General features: G+C 35.3%; 1 protein-coding gene across 1 annotated transcript in view; it reads left to right on the top strand.

Annotated features, from left to right (window-relative positions):
* The window catches only part of LOC103062782 (adhesion G protein-coupled receptor A3), a 398,539-nt gene that overhangs the window by 34,913 nt on the left and 344,738 nt on the right, over positions 1–18,888 (top strand). Inside the window, exon 2 of the mRNA XM_088128977.1 lies at positions 17,668–17,739. Within this exon, the coding sequence (XP_087985103.1) occupies positions 17,668–17,739 (72 nt within the window). The remainder of the gene's footprint in view (positions 1–17,667; positions 17,740–18,888) is intronic.

Genomic DNA, 18,888 nt, shown 5'->3' on the forward strand with positions numbered 1-18,888 from the left:
TGAGAATATTTGTGCAGTCAAATTCATTTTTCAGAAACAAACAGAAATATGTTTAACTTGAATGGTTCAAAGGTTGGTACTGCTTGTCAAACATTATAGAAAGGACATCGGTACTGTGTTTTGAAATTAAGCAAATGATTTTTTATTTTATTTTCTACCTGGGGTTTATATTTTTCCTTCTCCTTCTTCTCCCTTATTTGCATATTTAGACTCTGTCCTGCAAAAAGAAACCAAAAGTGCATATCATTGCTGTGTTGAAATATGTATAGAAATGCAATATTATATCAATATTTTTAAAAATCAGCAAAAAATTAATTGTATAATAATTATATAGGATACAAATAAAAGAATTAATCACCAAGTTACTCATACCATACTTCCTCTCTCAACACAAAATAATGGAGGGGTATCTGCATTAATCTACAAGCTTACTAGCTATGATGTATTTAAGAATTAACTGGTTTCTCACAAGTAAACTCAGAAGCAGGGAAGTAGGCTGACTGGGCAATTTCCTGGTCTCCTTTTACAGGGGAGGATCCATCCAAATTAAGGTTCAGTATTTGAAATAATATATTTTTAAATTAAATTAAATTATTAAATTATTTTTTAATTCAAGGCAATTAACCGTCAATTAAAATACAGTCCCTAGAGTTAATTCAGTATTTTATATTTCCATGCAGGTTGCCATTTACCAAATCACATAGGTAAAAGATGATACAATTCTGCACTCCACTCCTTTTCATTAATATAATTTACAGTATTGTAATTTTTAACTCCTCATTTTCAAATGCTAGAATTAAAAAACCCTCCACTATATATATATGCGATAGTAAGGAATTACTGTTGAAATTTCAGATTAAAAGAAAAGGAGACAAATAGCTACAATCTGATAAAGACAGAAGTGTTGCTGTTCTTAGAAGCAGTAAGAATTATTCTGGATGCTTTGCTGTTTTGTGAAGTAATTTGCCATACAAAAAGTAGCAAATTCCAGATTTGCAAAAGTGAAAAAATTGACAGGCTTTTGTGTTTTTTTAAAAAAACGTCCAATGCAAAAACTCTATCAAAAATAACACAAATGGCCTTCAAGAGGGCATATCCACACTATACTCATAAGCTGCTCCTATTTTGTGTTCACGTTGGCTTGATTATAAAATCCTGTCTGAACTAAGACACCTTGGCTACAGCTTGCAAGATATTCAGCCTGGACTGCACCCTCTTATTGGATATTTCCTCTCCCACCATTTTGTTCCAGGAAGGCAGTTGCCAATCATTTTCCTTCCTGTGGGTTGGCCATACTGGACATATACTGCAAAATGAAATGTATATACAGTACATGGAGGTACAATACCCAGTTTTAATATATAAATTCATTTCTTATTACACTTCTTATTTCTCTAGAGCTCCCTTTACCAGGAATGCCATAATAGCATAATGATATACAAAGCTTACCTTGTAAATAGAAGATTGTTGCTTTGGAACCAAAATCAAAAAACCTATTTGGGAGTTGGGAGTGAAACTCTTCTACTTTAATGACAGGAAAAATGATGAAACAGTACATTGCAAACTTATTAAAGCACACACACAGAAAAGTAGCTAGCTCAGGCAAGGAAAAACAGTATTTTTAAAAACAATTCTGCCAAATTTCAAACTAGTTAAGTGCTATTTCCAAGCCAACTATTATAACCTTTATGCTATTATAGCATTCCTAGTAAAGGTAGCTCTAGAAGACATGAGAGATCATAGTAACCATTGACTCAATTGAGGGTCCATTTCTGTCTCTAAAGTAGTCAGTGACTGCTGGGGTTAGTCTGTAATGAAGACCAAAACAGACAGGAATGCTCTAGGTTACATAAAGAGAAAAGATTACATTCAAACTGCAGCTGGAAAACACAGGTGAAATTTGTGATACAACAGAGATGAATAAAGAGTAGTGTTATCCATTTCTGACCTCCAAAATAGTTGCTACTCTGTTCTGGTGACAGGACTTCTATTCAGTACAGAAAAACTCCAAAGTGTCAATCTGAGCACATCCAGTGAATATATAAATTAGGTTTTTGTCCCGGTTTCTTTATTTGTCCTGGCCTCTTTGAACTTCAGTTTGTTGACTTTCTAGAAATTATGGAAACCTATCTTGGGAAGCTGATATACTGAGGTTTTTAACACTTGATAGAGCTAATCTTATAGCCTCTACTTTGCATGTTAATTATTCATTGCAGACATATCGGTTATGTGCTTGAGCCTGAAGGTTGTTGGGCACTGGCCACATTTTAAAAACAAATATCAAATAGTCAGTATGTGTAGGAAATGATTTATCTTTGAAATGCTAGCTATGTCTGTATATGGAGAATGTCATCCTCTTTTTACCTACCAGTTTGTGTTGGGTTGGGTTGGAATTCAAATATTTCTTGAAGCAAATTTAACTTGAGTTGATTCTAGGAACCATTGATTTATGCCATATGTAGTCCAATTATTTCATGTACCATCACAAACAAATGTTAGGAGAAGGCAGCCAACATGGGGCTTAGGAATGAAAATTTCTTCCAAAGTAAATATCATGTTCAGTGTTTTAATCCTGAGATTTTACAAAGCAATTCAGTAGTGATGGCAGTGGAAGGTTCTGTGGCAGAGGGACCATCACATTTCAAACTCCATCCAGTCAGATTTTTTCCTTCCCATTCCATTTTTTCCCATTACCCAAAATGTTTTAAAAATAAACGTTATGATACATAGAACTGCTATAGTTTCAGATCCTCTTTGGGACCATATTCAAGATCCAGAACCTCCCCCAGAGGCCCAGATTTAACTGTGAACCCTGGGGGATTCTTTGCCAAGGAAGTGACATTTCTGCTGCTTTCTACCACCTTAGCTGCTATCTCAGGGATTAAGGTATTGCTTCCCCATGTATGTAGTTGTTTCAGTATTGCTTGAATTCTCTGCATAGATTTTTAAAATTTGTAGATATGTGCATATGTATGCTTAGCATTAAATATTGCAGTAGAAAATGTAGCATTGAAAATATTTTATCCATGAGAATGAGTTGTCCTTACTAGATAAATTAATAAGAGGTCAAAAAGCTCCTTAGATGTGCTGTACTTGAAGTTATCTCCTGTTCTTCTACATTGTTCCTCAGAACATTTGTATTTACCTCATTCATCTGATGGGTTTTAAGATGTGGATAATACACACTATTTTATAGAAATCTAGCGTTTGACATGGCAGAAAATAGAAGAGCAGAATGTTTTACTTTATGCTATTTCCATTAAAAAGCACACCTTTACTATCTTATTCTTAAAAACCAGAAATGACAGGAGCGTTTCATGAAGCTATGAATACTTAAGCAATTTACTGTAGCTCCCATCAGTTTGGCCTTATATTTTATTATCAATGGAAATCTTTAGGTCTGAGACAGCCAAGAAAAGTTTATTTATCCACTTGCTTGGGATAACAGAAAGAGAAGAAAAAGTTGCTTGCTTGTTTGGAAATGCAGACAAAGAATTTATACCATATAACTTGAATATTTGCAGCTGATTTTCTCTTTGTTCATCTTGCAACGTTAGTAGACTTGACTCAGCAGCAATGATTGAAAAGGTCCAAATTGGAACAAGGGCATAACCTTTCATCTGTTGCAAAGGTAAATGAGAGAGAAATGTCTTGTTTTCTGAGGGGAGACACATTATATGGCTCTTTCAGTGTGTATATATGGGGGGGGGGCAATACTACTTATTAAAATTAAGTGCCAGTAAAAAAAAACCTAACAGTTTCCTGCAGTTTGGCAACCTGGTTCAACTGTTATAAAATTGGAGCTAATTCATGGCCTTGTGAATAGACACAGATCCCTGCTATACTTTCTTCTTTCCTTTTTTTAAACAACAAAAATAAAGGCAAGCCATCAGAGATGAATGTACATTGTTTTCTGAGCGAATCAGGATATAGATGGAGGGATGAATGGATGTGGTGGTTTCGGAGATGATTAGTACTAGTGCTTCCATCAGATATGTTTAACACAGTCTTTCCTAACCTGGTTTTTCCAAATGTGCTGGATTTCAGCTCATACTATTGAGAAAAGTTGAGAGATTGTTATCTGCTAAAATATGATTTGAATGTTAAAAATATAAAAATACTATTCTAGGAAAAAAGGGAGCCCAATTGTGTTCCTTCACATGGGTAGGAATGGCCATATAAAATCAGAAGTAACCTTTCTTCACTTGCTTGCACCCACTGCGCCCTCTTTCACTTGCACGCACTGCATCTTCCTTTCCCCTTTGCTCACTCGCTCACACACACACACTGCGCCCTTCTTCCCCCCTTTGCTCACACGCATGCACCCACCAGCACCCTCCTTCTACTAAGTGGTTTTGGATAATGAAGGAAAAAGTTTGGGAATCACTGAGGCTTGGGCTCCTCAGATGGCTCCTCTTTAAGGAGGAAGCAGAGGAGCTGGAAAGGAGCCTAGCATATCTAATTCTAAGGGATCAGAACCTACTTTAGAAATTTTGACAAGACTCTGTGACTCTGGACTTGGACCTTGAAGAAGAAATGTGGTTAGCAAGCCTGTAAGAGCACCTCCCTCCAAGACGAGCACTAGCAATCACAGAGATGGAACTACCACATTGCTGGGAAGAATAGTGGTCTAATAGGCCAGCAATCACATTTCAATATTGGCGGCACCAGCTGAGCTTTTAGGTTAAAAGCCTGAGTTCATTCAAATACCAGAACAGCTTTTGTGTTTTCTTGACCTTGACCATGGTATGACTATCAGATTTCAGCTAGAGCCTTGACACTTTGTTACTCAAACACCTGAACTTGCTGCTAAATGACATAAACTTGAATTCTAGACCAGGCTTTATTTTGTCTGTTGATTCTCCTGTAAGTGCATTGTGTTGGTATCAGTCCAGCATTAGACTGACTGTTCTTGTTCAACTTTGTAAACCTCTGGGACAGCTGTATTTGCCATCACCAAGTAACTATCAATAAAAGAGAAACAGAATAACTTCAGTAATGGAACACTCAAAGTGAAGCTGTTATAACTCAAATCTGATCTTCCAAAATGTTTTAATTAAAAATGTATAAAGAATGTGTTGGAATAAAATGCTTGCTTATCAGAAACTTGATTCAGGCTTCTGCAGTGTGGCCAGGCCAGTGGCCGACACACGAACCAGAAACCTAGGATGAGGGAAGGTACCAGATAATAAAAGCACCTAAAAGCACGATAAGGCGATCACTGCTTGAAAAATACCTGATGCTACGTAAGCAAGTAGGGAAACGTATAACCATGACAGGCTATACAGGAAACATAGAATAAACCAATAGTGTTGCTTAAAGCTGTTGCATGACTATAAAAGGCTATATGCCCCCACAGCCTGCCCCCACCACCTGCTTCCTGATTTGTAATACCCAATAAAAGAGTAGTTCAGAACACGCTCTGGGCTCACTCACCTCGAGGAAAACCTGCGTGTTTGTCTTCACTCTCGCCTGTCGAGACCCCATGAGTGGCCCACCCTGATGCGGACAGCAAAACCGCAGAATGGTAGATTATGAACACTATAATTCCAAACTTGATCTGTGTTATTACAATCATTATTATAATTACATCTGGAATTTGGTATCTTAGTGTATGTATATGTATTTATGTTTTGTTCTTTAATTACCCAAAACATATAGAGCAGGGATGGGCTCTGTATGTTTTGGGTATATCTTCAGATAGTCCCTGGGTTATCTGAAGACCTTGAACATGATTTTTCTGGCAATCAGTACTTCCAGAAATAATGCCATTTTAATTGGATAACAAATCACTGAGTAGAAACTGATTTCTTGAATTTTTTTCCACTGACAATAAAACCCTCTAAAACACAATTGCCTGAAAAATGCAGCCCCATTCATTCACATGAGATCATCCTACCTTCTGAAACATTCAGTTGCATAAAAAAAAAAAGTGAAGATCTTTGTGACTGAAAAGCTGCCCACTCCAATGTAGGTTATCATACTTTATACATTAAAACAATGGATTCACAACAGTGAGAGAGGACATCTAATGTTCATCCTGAGGTTTCTTTTCTGATCTTGCTGCCTTTCCTTAACCCTAACCCTTACTCCTCTCTATTCGCCCCTTATATTTGCTGCTGACCATAAATCTCAACAAAGTAGAATGAGATACACAATCTTTGTATGTTTAAATGCTTAGTCTTTTGATCTAGGAGATGTGTATATTCACATCCATGCATCATTTTGCTGTACTTCAGTTGTTGCTTTTTAATACCAGTGATAATGTTTGCTGTGATTTCCAGTAGCTGTATTCCTAGCCCTTCTGGAGGCTGCTGTATTGAAACAGCTGATTTAATTTAGTAAATACAATTTCAGCCTATTGGAACATTCCAACTTGCAAATGAATTATGTATGCCACGTTGGCAAATTGGATACTTAATAGAAAGCTTTCTTTAAAGTTTTAAATCTCATTTTCCTACACTGAAGCATGCATTGTATGTGTTCTCAATCTTTCTTTTTCCATGACTTGAATTATTTAGCACTATATGCAGTTTTAAAAAGCTTATTGAATGGGACACAAGTCATTTTTGAGTATTCTCTGTGCCTGTTACAATTTATTATATTTACCTTGTGCTTAGCTGGGTAGCAGCACCTTGTCAGCTGTGGCTCATTATGAAAACCTAAGCAGGGCTGAATGTGATTTTTATATGGGAGACAGCCAGAAATCCCAGGGCTGTAGGTATTCTGCGATGGAAAAAAAAAAATCGGAAGAAGAAAATAGCAAACATTTCCTTATTGTTGCCAACAAAATTATATGGACATGTTCATGAACTTAGCAGAATTTAAGCTGGACTGAAAGGAGACTTGATTATATTATAGAGCTATACAAATAGAATGCATAGAGTAGGGGAGATCCATGAAAATATTGTTCATTATTTTTGAAGCTCTAACAAGCTTACCTTTTCTAGGCTATTTAGTTTTTATCCCTCTAATGTATCTTAATTTTTCTTCCCTTTGATAGTTATGAGAAGGAAAATACCTATTTCATTTCTTGGATGATGTTAATTTAGTTTCTGATGTTGAATACTCTGGGCATACAATAAATCAGAGTAATCCTAACATTTTGCCAGTTGTAATAAAGTATTTATGACAATATGTAAAAAACAGGTTTGTTTTCTATTCAGATTCTATCAAATACTTCAGGATAGCTATTCCTAGGAAAATACTTGTTTTGGTATTTCAAACTGTATAGCACAGTTAGTGGAAATAGCAGGTGGATGAAAATATATATGAGTTTCTGGGAAGAATAAATACAATGTAAATGAATAGTCTCAGGGTTGCTATATATGCTTAGAGGGTTAGCTATGTTAATTCCACTTATATATTTAACGAATTAGATAAGCTAATGAACACATTCTTATGGAATGATCAAATGTCAGAGATCTCCCTTTCAAAGGTATGGCTCCCATATGAAAACGGAGATTTTAATTTCCCTTACTTATAACATTTGGTGTATTTGTGACTGTGTGTAATGTACTGAAATGAAAATAATACAGAATATATACTATTATTGACCCAATTTAAGAGTTATTACTGGCATCTTTGAAATTCTGGCAAATATAATTTTAGGTATAATAGAAATTCTTTGGTATTTCCAATATTTAAGGTAGATTAGATATATTTGGATATTGCTGGATAAGAAATTAAAATTTGATTTTAGTTCTCATGAAAAATTGGCTGGTTTTGAATAACTATTTAAAAATGGCAGAAGTCTGCTTTTTGGGAAAATATGGGCAGAAAGTAGGGTAGGTACCCTAAATCACTTAACTATCTATGATAGTTTAAAACTTTTGAAAGACTACAAAAAGAGTATAATTTACCAAAAACAGCTAAATAGCAATATATTTTGTTAAATCAGTTGTTAATCACTCAATATGGATGCCATGGCTGCCTCCAAAACTCCTGGGGTTTTGAATGCATTAGAGAAGGGTTTTTTTTAAAGAAGGAAATCATTGGTTTCCGGTCTTAAGGAATATTACATACATTTCTCATGGTCTTAAAGTAAGATTAAAAATCATTTTCAGATTTTATTTTATTTGGCTTATATGCTGCTCCAGTTGATACCAATTCTAAGCAACTTACATACCAAGTTGAGTAAAAGAAGAGTAACACAGTTGGGCAGTGTACAAATTAAATAAATAATAATAAAAAATAATTGGAACAACGTACTACTATGTCTATTTCAAGCCCCTCAGAACAATTACCATCAAATAAACAGACAATCCCACTGCAGGAAGAGACAGATTTGTACCATATCCATATCCCATGTCTGCTGGAACATCCAGGTTTGAATGGCCTTTCTAAATCCCAGCAAGGTTGGGCCAGTCACATTTCAGGGGGATGCTGTTCTGTAGAAGTGAGGCAACAACTGAGGAGGCCTGACTCTGTGGTTCCTGTTGACAGCATTTGCTAAGAGAAAGACTATCGTTCCCTACCTAGATTCATGTACTGTTCTTGCTAAAGAAGAAAAATCTGGTGTGCATGTTTGTACCTCCTGCCTGGCATTAAGCCACACTTCAGTTCTCAAATTTTACTTGTTCGCAGCTCTTGTACTCTTTGAGTCAGAATTTGCCAAAAACGTCTCAGGCACACTTCACAAACAAATCTGCCTGCAATATTTATTTTCATTCTTGCTTTCCAGTGGCATAGGGGAACAATACGGCATTCTTCCTATCCTCAAGCACAGAAGCTGTCTTCACACATGCTAAACTAATCACTGAGCCAGTCCATAAGCAAATCATACCAGTATTTTAAAATGTCTTAAATTACAGTATCCACACCTGCAGCTTTATCATTTTTCAGCATTTATGAGTTTTGTTTCATAAAATGTTGGCATGAACACTTATACTTTTCAATTCTACTTGTTGACATATGACTACCATTCGCTGTATACAATCTTCCTCCCTTTCACCCACTTCCTATTCATTGTGTTGGGAGATGAACGTAGACTCATACTTTTTCATACAAGACTTATTTTTTATCTTCCTGCAGTTCTGTTTTCACTCTGGTTTCCTTGTTCCATACATTTCCTTTTCTTCCATGTACATTCTTTCCATGATCCACTCTCAGCATTACCAAACAATCATCTCTCCTACATTTAGAACGTCTCATCACCTTTATATCTTTTGTAATTGTCTCAATATTTTATTGCATATAATCAACTGAATCATATTTTCCATATTTTCATTTCTCTTCCATACTGTATGTACACCTGAATAGGTTGCTTAAATCACATATTTGAAAGAACAAAACATATTTCTAAATAGATATTCACCAAATAATCATTAAACACTCATTTATCCATGGATTTCTTCATGACCCCGTTGCTTCTGTACTCTCTTGTCTCATTCCTACCCAACTGTTCCTGCCTCCTAATAGAATAATATTTTCTGCTAGATTTCATTTATTTGGAATATTGCAGTTTTCCCCAAAATTCATCCTTGTTTTTTTTTTAATCATTCATGAAACATAACTTCCTACTTTCATGCATACTCAAAATAGTCTAGATGACACCAAATAACATTTTCTGAGATATATTTAATCCATTTCTTCATAATTAAACCTATCCCTTTCCTTCCCTGAATGTATTTATTCATTCTACTCCTCAAGATCAAGCCATCTTCATCCAATCCCTTTCTCTTATTTCACCGATACAGAACATATATATTTTCCTTTCTTTTAATTCACTAATTCATTCTCTTTACCATTTAATTCTTTTCCATTCCAAGTCACAATCTTTCATATGCCATTTTTATCACTATAGCCATAGATATAGACCTTCTATCATGGCTTTGGTCAGTAAAGGCTTTCACATAACACTTTATAGTAAGGTAGAGAAGGTGTAGACCAGATTACAACCTTAGTTGTATACTTCCCTGGTAATGATAAAGATAGCAATAAGTCAGCTGTAGACGAATGGTGACAATAGTAATGAAGTAGCCAGCTCAAGATAAATTATGATAAATTGTGTTTGCTATGACTTGGGTAGAGATAAGAACAATTCAATAAATTTGGGGAAATAATTTGGAAATAATGGAACAATTGAAACAGAAAGAATGAAACAGAGTAGAAAAAAGCCATGATAATATTATCTATTTGCTATTAAATAAAGCTATTTAATACTTCAATGAAGTGGTTGTATGAAGTCATTTGGAGTGAGGAGTCAGCGTGTGGATGACACCCAACTCTATATTTTTTGTAACATCTGAACCAGGAAAGGCTTTGCACAAATTAAATCATAATTTAAATATAATAGTGGATTAGATAAGGGCTAACAATGTGAAGAAACTGTGAGAGGTTTCCAAGTACATGAACTAGGAGAATTGGCTCTCTTGTATCATCTGAAAGAGTAGGTTTACAGTCTGAGGTTGTTCCTGGATCCATCATTGTCACTGGAGACTTCTGTAGTTAGGAGCACCTCATTTCAGTTCAGATGATATATGCAACAGCACCTGATCCTGGACAGAAATAGCTCAGCCACAATGATTCATGCAGTGGTGTTTATAAGCTTTGATTATTGTTTAGGGCTACCCTTAAGGCTATTTCATATATAATTTTTATTAAGAATTGTGATTATAATAGTAAAATCTAATACAAACTAAAAGATAAGAGAATAGAAAGAAGGAGCAAAAGGAGTAAAAAGAAAAAAAGAAAGAAGAAAGAGAAAAGTAAGAATATAATAAAGAAATAGAACAGAAATATATAAAGTATACAAAGTATTAAAGTATAAAGTGTTCACAAGCATTAACAAATGTGACTTTTCACCCCCTTTAAAGTTACAAACATTTAGTTCTTCATCCTATATCCCATCTCTTATCTATAAACAAATCCATAAAACATCATCTTTTCAGTCCTGGTGTCAGCAGAAAGTACATAAAGGGTTGCCACAAGTAACAACATATTTTGTTTTAACCTTGATCAAATAACCCAACTTTATATTTCTTCCTTTTACTTTTAACAATCTTAATCTTTAATTCATTCAAATGTTGTCATAGGATTTGATTTCTCTTCATTTCTTCTTTGTCCCATCACACACAGTTTTTCAAGGCTTTAACAAGCCTCTTTTGTAAATCCAATAGGAAAAAAATTACCCAGGTTACTGTTTTGGTTTGTCATTGGTATTTCACTTTTAAATTTTAAAACCTCAGCCTTCTTTTGTTGATCCACTGAAACATCCTTTTCTAGGTCATTCTCTTAGCCTGTCAGTTTTAAATCCACTTTTGATACCATCTCTATTTTGTCAGATAGAATTTATTTTACATCTGAATTTCTTCAGATGTTATAATGTTTTGCAACATTCTACAGGCTTGTAAATCTTTCCTCTCCCTAAAAATGTTAGGCCTCTCTAGCGTCCAGTTTTTGAAATCATGAAATTGCTTATCTTTGTTATGTCTTATAAAAAGCAAAACAGAATCTATTTCCCAAGAGAAGCTGCTTGTTCTTTATAATTAATTCCAAAATCTTATTCTAAAAGTTTCAATATTCCAATTTTATCTGGACTCTTAGTCTGTTTATAACTTTCTAAGATCAAAATCTTCTTTAGGTTTTTGCAGTTTATTTCAGATTCTTTACATTTTTAAGCTTATGATTAAAATTTTATTTCATTCAGGATTGTAGGCAGCTTCACCCAGCGTTTTCCAACTTGCTCTTATGAAGATCTCTAATAGCTTAAAAATAGTTAATGAGCAATTTCTGAAAGTGATCAGAAAGTGAGGTTTGCGAACTTGGTGTCCTTTAAAAGTCTCCACTGCAGTTGCGAGCAAGATGGCTAATCCTGTCATCTCCCAGTGCTCAAACCCATAGAAAACTGCTGTCCTGTGGTTTCCTCGTGAGGAACAGCCATCTGGAACACTTGTGGGCAATCTTCCATCCTCTTCTTACCTGGAGAGGTTCCAAGGAATCGGACTACTCACCGGTTCCTTGGTCTTTACTGTGGTTGTTGGCTTCAGTTTTGCAGAACCATTTTCAGTTTGCCATATCTCGCCTGGAAGTCCACCCTTCAGGCTATTTCAGAAGCTACAGCAGAATGTAGCAGTTCAACCACTAATTAGGATACTACATTATACATAGATTCCCCTTGTACTAAAAGACCTACACTGGCTATTAGTTGAGTCACATTCAAGGTATTGGTATATACCGTATTTTTCCGACTATAAGACGATACTTTTTTCTAAAATCCTTACCCTAAAAATTGAAGGGCATCTTATTCAAGGAAGTCAGCTGAGAATCGCGCGGTTGCAAAACTGCCCATACTTTGTTTCTGCAGAGAGGCTTCCTCCTATTGCTAGCCTCCAATCATGAGAGAAATAGCTTGTCTCCCAAACAGCCTTCCTCCAATCACAAGCCTGATGTAACTGACGTCAGCTGATGCTGAACAAACCAATTGGAGGAAGGCTGTTTGCAGAGACAAGCTATCGGCAGTTTCACTTGAATGTAATCAGTTATGCAAAAGAGCCTGGAAATAGAGCTGCAGAGAGACGGTTTGGACCTCCTCCCACCGAGTGTATCAGGTCAATGTTAACTAATTACTAAATAAAAATGTGTTCTGCACTATCTTTAAAATATTGATTTCTTAATTTTGGGCTGGAAAAGTGGGGGTCGTCTTGTACATGGGGGCGTCTTATTGATGGAAAAATACAGTACGTCTTTAAACAACTGAATACCATGTTACTTAAAATAGTATATCCAATTATATTAGTCTACCAATATTCTTCAGAAGGCTTACTCTGTGTCTTGGCTTACAGACTGCTGCTTGGTGGTAGTACTGAACAGGATTTTCATGATAGCACCTGTTGTGAGGAATAATTCCCCCATCCCCCAGCTTAAATGCTAATCTATCTTAGGCATTTTTTTAAAAAAATCTCCAGCCTTTAACTCTACCTAATAATTGATGTTAATGGGTTTTTTTAAAAAAAAATCTGCTTTGATTGGACTCATAATTATGTAAACTTCAGGGTTCTTCATAATGAAAAGCAGAATAGAAATACTTTAAATAAGTAAACATTTGTGGTAACTGACAATTAGGATTTATATTTATACTAAGTAAAAATTGAATCAGACTTAATTCATAAAGAACATGCTAGTTGCCACATGAAACAAATTTGATGTGTGTTAGGATGCAACTCCTCATGTCACTTCCTTTCTGAGATATTGCTGGTTATGTGGTGTTAGCAGTTTAAATCATAAGCTGGTTTGTTATGGTTAGATTATACTCACCTAAGAATTGATGCTATACACAGGGATTCAAAGAGCTGCATTTCAAGCTGTAACCAAATCATTCTTTACAAGTATGAGTTAGATCATATTACTCTCAGTGACACACACAGTCCTTACTTTTTGTGCAAGAAACTTCTCATTATTGTAATCTTCTTGTTAGTTCGTGAAATATTAGCTGCTGTGTTTTCACTTATTTAAGCCTGAAAACATTTCTTTCACAATTTAAAAAAAATGGTAAAGTTACACATTTCCAGAGGTAGCATTACTGTTAAAAATATTCTATGACATGGGAATGAGTGAGTTTTTTCCTCGTGTGCCAAAGAATTTTTATATATATATATATCCTTCTTTATTTCTCAATACTTAGAACTGTAGTTGTATAGAGCAGATTTTTTTCTTAAAGAAGATTGGACTTGAGTATATGAACATATAATGGAAGAGTGAATCATTTTTTTTTATACAACTTTCCTGCAAGGATGTACATGTCAGATTTTTAAATTCATAAAGCTCCAGTGATGAAGAGTAGTATAAAAGGTGATGATGAGTGATAATGACTAACCTAAAATTGCTCATTAAACTTGATTGACTGAACAACAACCTTAAACCCAGATCTACCTGAATTGTTCCAATGAAATCATATCTTTATTATGGTCACAGACCAGCATAGTTCTGTACTGGCACTGTTGCTTGCTGATATTGGTTTATATTCTAGAATGATTCTACATTTGGTTTTGGATTCCATCTCCAAATCCATTACACAGATGCTTCCTATCTTTACAATAAATAATAATAGTATGCAAAATGAAGGCATTTGTGGTCTCATTCATTAGTGTTGTATATTTGGGAAGGAAAGACACCTCTCAAAAGTTTAATGGCATACCTTAAATGGCATACCCAAAACTACTTTATCATTGTTCCAAATTATCTCTAATACATTGCTGTTCAAGCAAAATTCTTGTTATATTTTTTTCATAAAAGATGGGGAGGTTCATGCTTGGTTTTGAATGTTATTAATTATTTAATGAGACCTAAGGTATAGAAGTATAGTTAAATAAAAAGCCTTTGGTATGGTGCATTGATTTATTTATACTTAATCTTGTTTTCTTGTTAAAATGTGAATTGATTTTCAAGTTTGAATCATCATTATAGCATGGCCTTGATGAATCAAAATAGAATCCAAAGAGCAGTTAGAGGCCAAAAGGTTTCTGCATTTACATTTTTCTGCAATGTTTCCAGGTTTTGTCTCACAGTCATAGACAAAATCATTTAGATAGAAGCAGCTGACCCTATTAAATGGAAAATGAGCATAGAAATCACTGTGTGTTTTCAGTTACAGAGGATTAAAAAATCTCCTTTTACCTGTTTTTATTTTTAAATGTAAAACAGTTTTATTTTAATTTGAAGAGATTTGACATCTGCTGAGACATCTGGCATGGTAGCTGGGTTTTTACCTTCACTGAAAGAATTCCATCTGTGGCCAGGTAGTCTGCATATCAGGATACAAATCTCAGTTCTTTTTTATTTTCTCCTACCTTCCTCAAACCAATGGATTTCTATAAACAAGGGAACAAATCAAGAATATAGGAACGTAAATCATTTCACAAATGGAATATATCTCAGTGAAATATCTGGCCCAATGTTCCAATACAGCCATTACTCCAGTAATCCAAAATTCTACCACTACTTTCTCTCTATTATTTTCCAGTCTACCCTAGGTTTCCTACACTTTGTGAACAACCTTATCCCCTTTTTCAGTAATTGGTCATGATCTTATATTCTTATTAGTTACTGCCTTTTTATTTGGTAAAAATAAGCAAGATTGTTTCTGAATGTTAGAGCAATAAAGGCTGCTAATTGAAAAAAATAAAAGATTATTATGTAGAAGATGGTGAAGCTTCTCTTTGCCTCAGAATATTTGAGGATACCTTGAGAATATATACCTTGAGAATATATCTAAAGATAGAAGGCAGCAAGCCTCTTTTTTTTCCTAGTGTTTTCCTGCAGGTGCAGGATCCACTTTTTCCCCCCAGATCAACTGAATATTGATCCACTGGTTGCGACAGGTATTGATTGACTGGCTTGTTGCCCAAGCCTGACATCAGGGCTGAAGAGAGTGACTGGCCCAAAGTCACCCAGTCAGCTTTCATGCCTAAGGTGGGACTAGAACTCACCATCTCCTGGTTTCTAGCCTGGTGCCTTAACCACTAGACCAAACTGGCTCTCTTTATATTACTAACTTAAATTTAGCATGATTTATAGAATCCTTTGTACTGCTTCTTCAGAGCAGGAGTTGGACTTGATGGCTTAAATGGCCCCTTCCAACTCTATAGTAATATAATTCTGCATATTTTTTTGCAATGATGGAACTGTGTATTTTGGGATCCCAGCAGTGAGTGATTATACCAGCTGCACGTGGACCTGGAGCTGACTCTGATTTTTCCCTGAAATTGGCAGCTCTTCCAAATTGTGTTCAAAAGAGTAAAATGTAGCAATGGGCTTCCCCTTGGCTGTTTGTTTGTTATGTGTCAGTGTGCGTGTGTGTGTGAGAAAAGAAAGTGGTATATATAGAAAGGCAGAATGTTGTGTATGTTTGTGTGCAGAGGAGCTGTGTGTATGATAGGGGAAATGTGTGCATGTTAATAGTGTGAGGAAGAGAAAGTGTACAGTTAGTCCTCACTTAGTGACCATGATTGGGACCAGCAACTCAGTTGTTAAGCAAAGCAGTTTCTAAGTGAAACACCACAATTTTACAATCTTACTTCAGCTTTCCTTTGCTTTACAGATCTTCGAATGTTGTAAATGCGAGGATTGGTCGCAAAGTTTTTTTTTCATAACTGTCATAACTGCAGATTGTTATTAAACGAGGCAGTTGCTAAACAAGGACTACCTGTAGGTGTATTTGGAAGGGGAGAGATGAGGGCTGAGGGAAGAAATCTTGCAATAGCACTTGGTTTAGGTTTTGTAGCTGAAAGACTGCCAATCCTTACCTTAAGAAATGTAAATCAGCAGCAGTTCCTGGCAAGCTGGATAGGTTTTTTTATGCTGCTTTTGTATCCACCACTGTCAAGACAAGGTAAGAAATGCCCATCCAGTATATACATTTGTTTATGGCTTTGCTGAAGTTGCTTCCTGTGCAGCTCATTCCGCCTGTCCCTAATCTTTGAGCCAAGGAATTTCTCTTTTTCTCAAGTTAAGAGCTATGTCTGAAATCCAAGCTCAGTCTCAAGACTCCAACCAAAGTATGTGGATTGTGTTAAAAGCCATATAATAGGCAGTGGAGACCATATCCAAATAGTACTTTATAATAGTTGTGCCCATTTTCTCAGTGGGTTAGCTTATCATGCCGCTAGAAGAGATAAAATTTTCATTTTCATTCTTGGAAATGCAAATAATTGGATTTGTGGATGTAATGAGAAGAGTATACTGATACATATATTTTTTAATGGAAACATAAGATTTATATCTCTTCACATAGAAACTGAAACTGTTTAGAAGCATCCATGATGCAGAGATCTTATTCCCTCAAAATAAATGGAAGGAAGGAAGAGACGGAGGAAGGAACCAAGATTCTGCTTCGTATGTGAAAGAGCAGCCAGGACATGGATTACTGCAATTTTTTAAATAAAACCAGTTGCTTCTTTGAGCATGAAACTGAGCAAACTCAGGGAGGCAGTGAAGGACAGGAAGGCCTGGCGCAATATGGTTCATGGGGTCACGAAGAGTCAGACACGACTTAACGACTAAACAACAAAAGTTGCTTCTTACAGCAATTCTTGTTCTAGAGGTGCTTAAGCAGTAGGGACTATTTTGTTCTAGAGTTGACCCCTGTCAATTTGTTTGTTGCATAAGTTGTATTGTCACTCATGACTGTAGAGTGATAGTGGAGGAGAAGGAGGAAGCCTTATTGGATGATCATTTAATGATCATTTACAAAAATTCACAATACACAATCTATAGAAGGAGCGTTAGGAAATCAAATACAATCTTGAACCAACATAATGTCATGGCAGTTAACACAGTGGAGAAAGCCTGTAATAAAAGTCTCAGTGGGGAGTTAATGTTATTTATTTGCATGAACAACTATTCCTACTATTGATATGCCTTCTAAAAAAAAGCATTCATTAAACATGTTACTTAGCTGCAGGTGTTAAATTTTATTCTGAGTTTCATTATGAACTAAAGCACCATATATTATTTTACTAGCTGTTAATTAAATAGGAACATCTTGAAGATGTAATTGTTTACAAATGATTATTTTATTTGCTGCTTTAAGAGGAGATGTTAATGGAGCAGAGAAGGCTGTGATTAGTGTTTAACAGAACTGTCACTTACTATAATTACATGTTTTTTAATGAGTAAAATTGCGACCATGTTCTGCTAACAAAAATCTTTCCTTTAACTCCTTTTCAGAATTCTGAGTAATAACAAGATCTTATGGTTAAAGAACAACTCTTTCATTGGACTCAGATCCCTGGAGAGACTGTAAGTAGCTCTTCAGTTTTCTGCGTACTTTTTTTCTGGTAGTGATTTGAATAGTTCAAATAAATATGCAGTATATATTATAAGCTCTGTAATGAGCATTGGAATAGGGTTTCCCTGGTCAGCCTTTTAGATAATTAATAAGCATAAAGAAAATTAGACTGCACAAAAGTAGTAGTGTCAATTTGGATCCAAAATAAATGAAAAGGAAATGGGGAATGTGTATCTGCAGGTCCTTTCAAAAGGAAGAATGGAAAATGAAAGATAATTTATTTTAGGTTAAACTGCATGGCCTAATTAAATCCTTAGCTCTAAGTATGTGCGGTTGTATTAGTCTTCACTGTAAATGGATTGCGCTACATTTATCTTCCCTATATCTGCTCAACCTCTCCTGACTTCCCTGTGAAAGTTCTTGAGTACAATTTGAGCAGTGGCCCACATGTAAACCCACTGACAAGTAGTGGGTTCAGTACTTAAATAGTTTAACCTTAATTTGATGAAAAACATACACTAGTAAGGTGCAATAGATGTTACTGCGTATCTTCATAAACCTTAATTCCGTAGATGTTCATTTTCTAGTACTACATTTTGAAAATCTCTTATTTGGATAGTCCATTCTTCACTCTGAATTGTTCAGTCAAAACGATTCAATAATGATGGCATTGAAAGCTGCCGAGGCATCGGTAGAATTAGCAGAATAATAGTTGTGCTGCTTCTCCTGGCATATGAACTAGAAAATAAACAAATTGGAATGAATTCAAAAAAGTATTTGGGCAGCTGATATTAGTCTTTGGAGTATAGCAAAGCATCACCCTCTAGGCTGCTTGTAAACACAGAAGAGAGGAAGCCAATAGCTCCCTATGGCCGTCAGGACTTTAGCCCTACTGTTATCAGTAGAATTAATCCCTTTCTTCTCTGTCAGTTTGAAATATTATAGGAAAATGGCAGCAGCGTGACAATGCTCATGAGGGAAAAAACAAATCTGGTGTCACTTCTCCTTAATGACTCATGTCATATTTCATCAGTGCAAATTAAATTATTTCCAATTAAATGTTGGAAATAATTTTACTATTACTTTATAGGTGAAGTCAAGTAAGATTAATTGAACCTTTGTACTAGATATTATTAATGTCACTGTTTGACATTATGTTA

This window comes from Python bivittatus, unplaced genomic scaffold (assembly GCF_059951505.1).
Source record: "Python bivittatus isolate LINGU-HERP-01145 unplaced genomic scaffold, Pbiv_v1 ctg000780_np1212, whole genome shotgun sequence".
NCBI classification, from domain to species: domain Eukaryota; kingdom Metazoa; phylum Chordata; class Lepidosauria; order Squamata; family Pythonidae; genus Python; species Python bivittatus.